Raw genomic sequence first — 11,349 nt, 5'->3', positions numbered from 1 at the left:
CTTTATGCAACATTACTTGGTTGACGTGATATATAATCTTTTCAGCTCCTCCTTAGTAGGATTTATATTTAATAACTGAATTTAGACAAGTTTTAACTTATCTATAAGAATTCACAAAATTTTACACAATAAATAAAAACGTATCCAAACTTGGTTTATAGAATAGAATGAATAATCAAAATTCTATTTAGATTAACCATAAGCACGGACAAGTCACTGTTCTTCTCGCCATCCACTTTCCCTTTCTACTTCTCCCAGTCTGTTCTCCTTCTCGCCATCCACTTTCCCTTTCTCCTTCTCCCACTGTTTTTTCAGTTTATCCGTCCTTTCTCTCTCCATTTTCTACACAGATCAAAACCCCAACCAAACGACAAAAATCCACACCGATCAAAACAGATAGGAAGATGAAAGGTTTCACAGACAAACCTGAGTATAGTAAAATATATATGCAAGACGGTTTTGATTATGCTTAAAGTGATGGATGCCCTTGAGCTCACATTTTGTCCCGAGTACTCATTGATTTGGATACGCATTTACATACATAAGTGACATCCACCAATGAACATAGATAAATTAGGTTTGTTGCAGAACAATTCAAACCAATAAGAAAAAAAACCCCTAAAAATAACACAGATCCCTAAGCATGTCATAACAATGAACATATATAAAAAAATCATGAAACCCATTTCTAGCCAAATCACAAGAAATGCAATCACTGACCATGACAAGAAATGTAATAGGAGGACGACAAAAAATGCAATAAGAAAGATGACATACCTCAAAAATCTCAAAACCAAGTACTTACCTCTTAACTTCCACAGGGCCTAGTGACGACAAATGCAATCGGAAGGAAGACCGAAGGAAGACGACATCGAAAGACTTTGATCGGAAAGGATTTGATTGTGAGACTATATATATTTGGCCTTGGCCTTGGTTTTGGGGTTTGGGGCTTGGATTTTGGGACTTGGGACGTGTAGAAAGAGTTACTTTAAGATGGAAATGCTTCGGGGTTGGAATAGAGTGTTGTAAACGAATCAGAGATCATGAGGTCCAGATCTCCCATGGCAGTGACGAGGGACGGGCAACATTCTCAGCGAGGAGGAGAAAGCGACGAGCATCTACATCTACATCCAGGTTTGTCTGTGAAACCTTTCATCTTCCTATCTGTTTCGATCGGTGTGGATTTTTGTTGTTTGGTTGGGGTTTTGATCTGTGTAGAAAATGGAGAGAGAAAGGACGGATAAACTGAAAAAGCAGTGGGAGAAGGAGAAAGGGAAAGTGGATGGCGAGAAGGAGAACAGACTGGGAGAAGTAGAAAGGAAAAGTGGATGGCGAGAAGAACAGTGACTTGTCCGTACTTATGGTTAATCTAAATAGAATTTTGATTATTCATTCTATTCTATAAACCAAGTTTGCATACGTTTTTATTTATTGTGTAAAATTTTGTGAATTCTTATAGATAAGTTAAAACTTGTCTAAATTCAGTTATTAAATATAAATCCTACTAAGGAGGAGCTGAAAAGATTATATATCACGTCAACAAGAAGTACAAATAGAAGTAATGTTGCATACAGAGTATCCAAGTTTGAAGTCAGATGTCCTCAATCTTAATATGCAGCCCATGCATAAGGGCGATTCAACATAGGATACCTGTCCGAGTATTAGGGTTAAGAATCAATAAACCTTTCATAAGGTGAAATAATAACTTGTCAAATAATTTATGTTTTACAACTAGTAATGATCCATAAACTCAAATGGATATCTTAATATTCATCTCTAAACTCACATGTCTTGTGGAAGAGTACAATCATCCATGTTAGCATAAAGAAATAATGAGCCACCACTTTCAATACTCAGATACTTGAGAGAAGCCAAATCTGTGTATTCATCAGTGATAGCAAAAATATCAACTCAAACATCCGCTTGAACAGCAACAGTAGCCTGTGATAATGGTCAACAGTAGATGTTCGCCGCTTTCTCCTCCTCGCTGAGAATGTTGTCCGTCCCTCGTCATCGTCACGGGAGATCTGGACCTCATGATCTCTGATTCGTTTACAACACTCTATTCCAACCCCGAAGCAATTCCATCTTAAAGTAACTCTTTCTACACGTCCCAAGCCCCAAAACCAAGGCCAAATATTATAGTCTCACAATCAAATTCTTTCCGATTAATGTCTTTCGGTGTCGTCTTCCTTCGGTCTTCCTTCCGATTGCATTTGTCGTCACTAGGCCCTGTGGAAGTTAAGAGGTAAGTACTTGGTTTTGAGATTCTTGAGATATATCATCTTTCTTATTGCATTTTTTGTCAACCTCTTATTACATTTCTTGTCATGATCAGTGGTTGCATTTCTTGTGATTCGGCTAGAAGTGATTTTCATTATTTTTTTATATATGTTCATTGTTGTGACATGCTTAGGGATTTGTGTTATGTTTAGGGATATTTTTTCTTATTGGTTTGAATTGTTCTGCAACAAACCTAATTTATCTATGTTCATTGGTGGATGTCACTTATGTATGTAAATGGGCATCCAAATCAATGAGTACTCGAGGGTATCCATCACTTTAAGCATATTCAAAACCGTCTTGCATATATATTTTACTATATAAACCAAATTATTTGATACTTTAAGCGACCATGAAAATGTATCAAATATGAAGGATCAAAAAAGTGATCATCAACCATCTTCATTCTCTACATTTCAATTCATTTCCTTCATTTGTATGGCCACTTAAGCATCAGAGAAGATTCGCTTGATCACTTCAGCTGTATGAATTATTTTTTCTCAAGTGAACCTTCTCTAATGCTTAAGTGGTCGTATAAATAAAGGAAATAAATTGAAATGTAGAGGATGAAGATGGTTGATGACCACTTTTTTGGTCCTTCATATTTGATATATCTCCATGGTCACTTAAGTATCAAATAATCAAAGTTTGTATAGTAAAATATATATGCAAGACGGTTTTGAATATGCTTAAAGTGATGGATACCCTCGAGCTCACATTTTGTCCCGAGTACTCATTGATTTGGATACTCATTTACATACATAAGTGGCATCCACCAATGAACATAGATAAATTAGGTTTATTACAGAACAATTCAAACCAATAAGAAAAAAAAACCCCTAAAAATAACACAAATCCCTAAGCATGTCACAACAATGAACATATATAAAAAAATAATGAAAACCACTTCTAGCCGAATCACAAGAAATGCAACCACTGATCATGACCAGAAATGTAATAGGAGGATGACAAAAAATGCAATAAGAAAGATGATATACCTCAAGAATCTCAAAACCAAGTACTTACCTCTTAACTTCCACAGGGCCTAGTGACGACAAATGCAATCGGAAGGAAGACCGAAGGAAGACGACGCCAAAAGACATTGATCGGAAAATATTTGATTGTGAGACTATATATATTTGGCCTTAGCCATGGTCTTGGGGCTTGGGGCTTGGCCTTTGGGGCTTGGGACGTATAGAAAGAGTTACTTTAAGATGGAATTGCTTCGGGGTTGGAATAGAGTGATCAATGTAAACGAATCAGAGATCATGAGGTCCAGATCTCCCGTGGCAGTGACGAGGGACGGACAACATTCTCAACATTTTGCCGAGGATCGACCCGGCTCTATTATGCAAACTCTCATGCGTTAACCACTGATCCCTGTCCTGGGAATACTGTGTTATAAAAATTCATTTCAGACCATACATATGATGGAGATATTTAATACATGTAATAAGGAGATACTATGTTCAAAATCTAGTTATGATGATAATATCATTGTAGTCGGTTCAATGTGTCGTCATTGGTCCAGTCAAATGAATATCTCGAGGAATACGAAGGATGTAAGTATATAGACTGCTCCATTTTCGAACACCTCAAATTTTGACAAAAGTAATTAGCTAATCGACTTTAACAAATCGGTTATAAATCAAAATCCCCCAAGCATCTATTCGAGCAATTCAAATAGTCAGCAGATGAGGCGGCTTCTTCCTACCAATTTCTAGAATAAAATGCAAGAAATTTAGCTACTTCAAGATTGACAGTCCCAACTATTTGAGCGTCCAATTCCATCGTTGAACTCTATGTAAGACTATCCTCGGTGTATATATATATATTCTAGGACTGACTCTCTATGACAATTGAAATGATTGAGGAAACCAAGTAGCTTCCAACTGATTGGTGCCAACATTATGAAGAGAAACCATATAATTCACGGTACGGGCACAGCTAGAAATCAATCAAGTAAATTCCAAAACTATAGAATACGTAGATTAAAATAACATGGACTCGAAAAATTTTGCAAGATAACTTGCAAATGGCTACAATAATGTCTTCGAAAAACATACCTCAACCATTTAGTTGCGCCCACAAAGCACAACAACAGTTAATGAAGGATTTAATATATCTTTAGCTCATGAAAAAGCTGTCTACAATGTCGTAAACACATATTTGACGGAAAGTATAGTTTACAAAGAAAAATTAATTGGTTAGAAGAGTAACCTGTACATATCCTCTTTCGCCACTCCATCTTTCATCAGGTTGGGACAGAACAGGTATTATTTTGACTCCAGTTGATTCCAAGTCCTTGAAACTTTTCTTAAGCAGAATCACATTCAATTTCTTTAATAAGTTTAACGATATTAAGATTTATAATCATGGTTGAATGATGGACTCATATCTGAGACCTGATATGTCATTCTCTGAAGGTTTCTAGCTCCATAGTAAAGTCTCACACCTTGTCTTTCAGTGGCACCAAAATCTTACTCGATGAGTGAACAAATGGGACTGTCACGGCCATTCAAATACGATAAAGACATTAATAAACAATGCAAATCTTACAACAACTAATTCAAAAATGTAGTATAATAGAGAATTTGTACAAAATTCTACAAGCAAGCAGATAATAAACTAAAAAGTCAACCAAAAATGTTCCTATAGTTACAGGAAACAAACAAAATATAAAGTTGTCAAGATTAGATAATTGTACCTAGGTATGAAAGTAACAAACATCAACTACTTGTGTAAGACAGATATTTGGGTCAGCTATATGAATCTCATCATGCCATCGATGATCATACCTAAGTATTTAGTAAAGAACATCAACTCCGACAGTGCAACAGATATTTGAGTCAGCTAAATGGATCTCATGAGCCCGTTGAGCTGTATGTAGAGTCATATACAACTAAAATTAGTTCAATTTCAGTAGCATTTGCCCTTACTATACATCAGCATCAACAACCAAGTCTTTATCTCATTAAGTACGATCAACTATATAAATCCTCCAAGGAGATTCGGCTCGATCCCTATTATATCCTCATCTATATTTAAATGAATTGTATTTTTTTTTTCTTCTTTGGTGACCCTCTTCCTCGATTAATCTCATATAGCCTAATGGGGCATTTGTTATTTTGCCACTGATATAAATTCACTAAAACAGTTTTTTTTTTTGAATAAAAAAAGATTGAAGTATAGAGAAATACAACATATAGAAAATACTAAGACAAAGTGTACTTTTCATCCTATTTCAATCAAATTGCGCATTGTGAAAGGGAAAAATACTAATACAACCAAAGAAAAAGAAACTCTTTTATATGAAAGACATGTGCAGCCAAAGGATTATTTTCAAGAAAAAAAGTTAGCACCTTGAGAAAAGTTGAAAAAGTAGTAGGAACTTCTACATGGAAACAAGGGCAGAACCCTACCTGATTCCAGATTCGGTGGCAAATATGTGGATGGTGGTGAAGGTGAGATACGGTCTACTAGATCGGAAATCCCTTGCCCATGACCACACTCAGCTCGATAACGTCCCTGCGCCCAAGCCCGATGATGTCCCCGCGCCCAAGCCCGCACAGAAGATCGACGGTGGCATGGGCGGAGCCAGGATATTGATTTAGTGTAGGTGGCTACCGCCAATGGGCACATTGCGGAGGATGCCTCCTTCAACCTTTTTCAATTCAATCTCTCAGAAAGTTTGTGGAATTTGCCTAAAAGAAACAATTTTTTTTTGCTTAAAAATGCAATCTTGGAGGCAAAATAAAGAAGGAACCGAGGGTTTACAGCATCCAAGTTCAATCTTTTCTCAATTTGGTAGAAAGAAATTCCTGATCAATGGCCAAATTGTGTAATATTTCGCTAGAAGAAACAATTTTTTGCTTGAGAATGGAAGAACCTAAAGCTTGCAGCATCAAAATTCGACCTTTTTCATAGAAAAATTCCCGGAAGAAACAATCTTTTGACCGATTACAGAGCAGGAGGAGAGGAGGAACAGAACGGGCTTTGCCCTAGCTACCTCATGATGTTGACGCGGATGTGGGTGCGTAGCTCGCCGAAGAGGTCGAAAATCTGACCGAGGTCGGCGGCTTTGCCGTGGGAGTAGAGGAGCGTGAAGTGGGCGGCGAGGTGGCACCAGAAGGTGGCCATCACCCGGTTCCTGACTTTGCACCTCCACGTTCTTCTCCGGTAACAACTCCGACAGGCGCAGCCTGCCCTCCCCGCCACCGCCGCCTCCCCTCCCGGAACACCACGTAAATGGCTGGCTCCGGCGGAAAGAATGCGAACCGCACCGCCACCGACGACGTCGCGTTGCCCATCTCCCCCTAAACCGCACCTCCTCTCCTGACTTCTTCCTCCTAAAAATCCCACCTTTGGTCAAATTGAAGGCCAAAAATCCAACCACATTCTAAAACAAATGCAGAGAACTCGTCTCTCAAATTGCGGCGAGAAATTTGAACTCGCTGCGGGAGGAGGCGAAGGAGGGCGAGGTGTCATGGCGAGAAAGGCGGGCTTTTAACCTCGGGGACGCGGATCTGGAGGTAGTGGCCCGGGGATGCAGATCGGGAGCGTCGGAAACGAGAGGCGGCGACGGCGCAGTGAAGGAAGGCACTATGCCAAGCCTAGGGCACCTTATTATACTAGAGCCATCAAAATTTTTATATTTTATTATATTTATGGGGCGCCCTAGATCTGCTAACTGGGACACAGATCCAGCCCATATCATTCAAATCTTGATAAGAGTGGGATTCTGCAACGAATTATATTAGTTATAGAATTCGTGATAAATTTATAACGAATTTAAAATTATTTATCAAATTTTATAACAAATTTAAAAATTTTGTGACGAATTCAAATTTTAAATTTGTTATAAATTTTGAGATAAACTCGTATTCATTGTCAAATTTAACCATGAACTCAAAATTTATAGTTAATTTTATAACGAATTCAAAATTGCATGCTAATTTATGACGAATTTCATGATAATAAATTTTTATCCTTAAATTTTATGACGAAATTTTTTTATTGTTAATTTTGTGATGAAGATTATTTTTTATTAATAATTTCATTACTGATGAGTAGTTATTTATTTTTTATTATTAATTTTATCATAAATTTATGATGAATTTTTTATCATTAAAATTCATCCTTAAATTTTTTTTTTTAAGAATAACATTATTAGAACATTAATTGTTCAAAGAATATTATGGTATAGTAAAAATGACTAAAAAATAATATAATAATATAATAAAAACTACATGATCCGGTGATAAGGAAGGGTCCGTCCTGCAGAGGGTCAAAGTCAAGATGATCAACGCTCTCATGTTATCGTCCGATTGGATAACCCACTTACCCGATCGGAACAAGGAATATCTGATCCGGCATTATCATAGTTAGGCCACGCACCGAGCTTCCGACGCTCAGAAAACTGAAGAATCAACAAAGCGCATGCCGAGCGACTATCCGCTCGGACTTATATTAGGTCGCAGAACCAACAAGGCGAATGCACGACCGAGTAGACGACATTCAAACACGGCTTCTCGCTCAGAATTACAACGGAGCCCGGATAGTGGAAGATCGGCCGAGCGGCCTTCCCGCTCGGCCAAAGGGCAGAGCGACACTTGCATGGATAAAGGCTGGCCAAGCGGCCCCCTCGCTCGACCCAGTAGCAGACAAAAGGAGAATCTACCAATATCCTTTTAGGAACCCACGTCGCTGACAGATAGCATGACCGACAACATGGTCAAGCAAAGGATCGTACGACAGAAGCTTCTACTATATTGTCAGAGATATGCTCGAATCGTTAAGATATGGTGTCAGGGATACTTTACTGACATATTTTTTTCAGAATAAGCTTTAAGAAGCATGCACGCGCGCGCTCCCGAAATCCTATATAAAGGGTCTCGAGTTTCAACGGAGGTATGCATATTCTACTATAGTCACTGTTACTCTGCGGCTTTCGCTCTGCACCTTTGCTTTCATACCGCCGTGATTGACTTGAGCGTCGAAGGATCAACGTCGGGGAAACCCTCCTTGGCTCGGCATTGACGTTTTGTGACTGCAGGTTCACGTCATTTGGAGTCACCACACGGTCAACAGGAGCGCCACGTTCTCAGCATCCACCGCCTCGATTTTCTGACAGAATCACTACATGTTTTGGATTCACCTAAAGAGATGCAGATTGAAGAAAACCGTGCTCCTACATGTTAGAAGTATGTTTTAACAATTGTTGTTGATGGTAGCCCCGTTAAAACGGGTAAATATTGAAGTCAGTCCTTTGCACAAACACAGAACTTGTCTCCATTGTTTAGTGAGTAGTGGCCTTTAGATTTCCTCGATTTGATAATTTTTTTCATCGAACTTAATAAATTAAATCTTAATTTTTTTTCTTTGTTAATGACTCTTAAAAATCCTCATTTATCTAAAAATTCCCATCTAGAGATAGATATCTTCATATTAGAGGGTTTCTAGTTTGAAAATATCGCCTCTTAAATGTCCTTATCTCCCCTCTTCGCGTCCCCTCGGATGGGTCTAGTGGCTAGCGCATGAGGTGTTGCCACAATAAGGTCTGGGGTTCGAATCTCGGCAAAGCCGCAGTAAATACCTTCCTTATGTGCTAGTCACTATTCCAAAGGCTAGTAGCCGCCCGTGATTTACCTCCTCTGTGTTGGCCTTGGGACTGATTGGGGGGGGGGTGATGGGGGCAAACATATTCACCTTTTTTTACCACAATTGTCTCCCCTCTTCGCCCTTCGTGTTAAGTTCATTGTTCAGAGTGTGAGATTGATCATCCCTATGTTAGTAGTTTTGATAGTTTAATTTGAACAATATATTTAAAGGAATTTAGTTAAAGATAACCAAATAACTTGATCATGATTTATTAAGTTGAGAGTAAAGTACAAATAAAATAAGATTGATTTGAAGCTTAAAAGTGAGTGAAGAGTTTAAATAGGATCAGATGCCTGATAGGTTGGTGGAAAAACGTAGTGGCATTGGGTAGTAAAAGTTACATCAATGCTAAATAATGGGAATTCTAACTAGATTAGGTAATGGAAGATTTAGTTAGGAATTAGACAATGAAAATTATAGTGAGGTTAGGCGATGAAAAACTTAATTGAAAATTAGATCTAAGGTAACTCAACTGAAAATTGAGATTGAAGTATTAGAGAAGTCAACTCTAAACACCTGAAGTTCATGTTTTACTTTGTTATTTACTTATTTATTTTTTACAGGAAATAACAGTTGGATGTATGATTTTAATAAAAGTTTAATAGAAAAATTCATATAATACATATGAATAAAAAATGAATTTAAATTGAGACTTTCTGTTATATGTGATTACTAAAGAACACTGAGAGATTTTAGAAAGTGAGAAGTGTTATAATTTTTAACACGGAAGGTCTCTTTAGTATTTATTAAAATCTAAGGATTTCTTTAATTTGTAGCCATTTTTAATACTCCTTTTTATATTAGTCCCCTATCTAAGGATTTTACTTAGAGGTATGTGTTAGTTAAACACGGTTTCTTGAAAACAGATTAGTCCCCTATCTAACTGTGCTTAGAGGTTTGGTAATGGCAAGTCATTTATTTCGCAAGATCCAATGATTCAACCATGTTTACCTGCATTGATGGAACATGACGAACTGTATAATGCCTGAATGTTATCACTAGGAAGAGTAGAGAAAAGAGATTAGCAAGTGCAGAGTTGTTTGCTAAATGATTGATCGAATATTCAATTTAGCAAGTGCGGAGGAAACTCGATTGAGTCCGTCCAACTCTCCGCCGACTTCTCTGCCCCTCCTCCTCCTCCTCCTCTTCCCCAGTTTATTATCTGCAGCTCAGCTGCTTCGCCCGGAGCGTTGAAAGGAGTACGAGTGGAAGACGAAACAGAGGAGACCGGAAACGAGCGCAAAGGCATGGAACTGCAGCCGGCCTGCATCGCCGGAGATGCGCGGGCGTCGTAGGCGACAAACTGATCTAGTAGGCCCTCCGGCGCGCCCAGCAGCAGCCGCGAGTAGGCCAAGTAGTCGCTCACTGCGGCCACACCCGGCATCGGGGGATCAGCAGCGGAAGCGGAGGAGGAAGAAGGCGGACGCCCTCGGGGAAGTTGAGCTTGGCCCTGCTGCCGCGGAAGAGGAGCGCGACCCTGTCGTATGCGCGCGCCGCGTCCTCCGCCGTAGCGAAGGTGCCGAGCCACACGCGGGCGGCCTTGTGCGGGTCGCGGATCTCCGCCACCCAAACAATAATCTTGGCGTCACACAGAACAAGAAGACAAAGAACGCGAATAAGAATCAAACAATTTAATTAATTGGAAAAAAAAAAAAAAATCTAAAGTTGAACAGAGGATCTACCTGAATAATTTTGATGACGTTTATTTGCGTAAGTTACTAGAAGAGCTTCAGCGGATGTCGTGAGTCAACGTCGGCAACGCCTCCCAGCCGTTGTGTGAGCGAGTCCCTATTTATAGTGTCCTAGGAGAGGGGGAGAATCTTCATCGGCACTCCATGCACTTCCCGTCACTCTGGATTATGGTCGCCTGCCCTTTTAGTCGGCTGGCCCGACTCGAGCCCATACTTGAGTCGGACCGGTTTGTCTTGAGCTCGGCCGTGAGTCGTCCTGCAGCTTCGCCTGCGTGAAGTGAAGCCGTGCAGAAGCTTCTTGTTTGTTGGATCGTCTTCTATCTTTAATCCAGTCAAATGGCGTCTCCTTTCCAACTTAGCAAGGTCCATGCATCGCTATTAATGATATTAATTAGTTAATTAATTTTTTTGTTTGACTAGTTTAACACTTATTAATATGCAATTTAGGAGACGTTATACCTAACTTAGAGCATTAATACATTAAATATACATTTTACTTTAAATTTTACATTTTATCTAAAACAAATCCCTTGTATCAGATACCCTATTAGTTCCCTAAATTTAAATTTTAAAAACGGTAACTTCCTAAATTTAGGGTGATCCGGTGGTAAAAGCCCGGGACCCCCTAATGAGGGGTCAACACCACGTGGAGGTCAAAGGGCCAGGTGGTCCGTCGAAGAAGGGTGAGCCGACCAGACTCATGAGAAAAGGGCAG

The 11,349-nt window shown here is 39.2% G+C and overlaps 1 protein-coding gene and 1 long non-coding RNA gene across 2 annotated transcripts; both read right to left on the bottom strand.

The window, feature by feature from the left end:
* Positions 1-4,445: 4,445 nt before the first annotated feature.
* Positions 4,446-5,717, bottom strand: LOC122041890. The gene is made up of 3 exons (XR_006129116.1): positions 5,706-5,717; positions 4,689-4,762; positions 4,446-4,594 (listed from the first exon to the last, which is right to left on the bottom strand). It is a non-coding gene; the product is annotated as an uncharacterized LOC122041890 (long non-coding RNA).
* A 4,588-nt stretch (positions 5,718-10,305) lies between these two features.
* LOC122043882 (ethylene-responsive transcription factor ERF110-like) lies at positions 10,306-11,003 on the bottom strand. The gene is made up of 2 exons (XM_042604448.1): positions 10,860-11,003; positions 10,306-10,521 (listed from the first exon to the last, which is right to left on the bottom strand). Exons 1-2 carry the CDS (start codon positions 11,001-11,003, stop codon positions 10,306-10,308), a joined length of 360 nt encoding a protein of 119 aa, XP_042460382.1.
* Between the last annotated feature and the right edge of the window lie 346 nt (positions 11,004-11,349).

Source organism: Zingiber officinale, chromosome 2A (assembly GCF_018446385.1).
Source record: "Zingiber officinale cultivar Zhangliang chromosome 2A, Zo_v1.1, whole genome shotgun sequence".
Lineage (NCBI taxonomy): Eukaryota > Viridiplantae > Streptophyta > Magnoliopsida > Zingiberales > Zingiberaceae > Zingiber > Zingiber officinale.
Note: the sequence above shows the minus strand (reverse complement) of the source record. Positions and strands in the feature narration are given on the sequence as shown.

What these genes read in the sequence shown, in the direction of transcription:
- LOC122043882 (XM_042604448.1), bottom strand. Translation starts at nt 11,003, where the DNA reads ATGGACCTTGCTAAGTTGGAAAGGAGACGCCATTTGACTGGATTAAAG. An exon ending in GCCGAGCTCAAGACAAACCG is followed by an intron (nt 10,522 to 10,859) that starts GTCCGACTCAAG and finishes TGTGACGCCAAG; the next exon opens with ATTATTGTTTGGGTGGCGGA.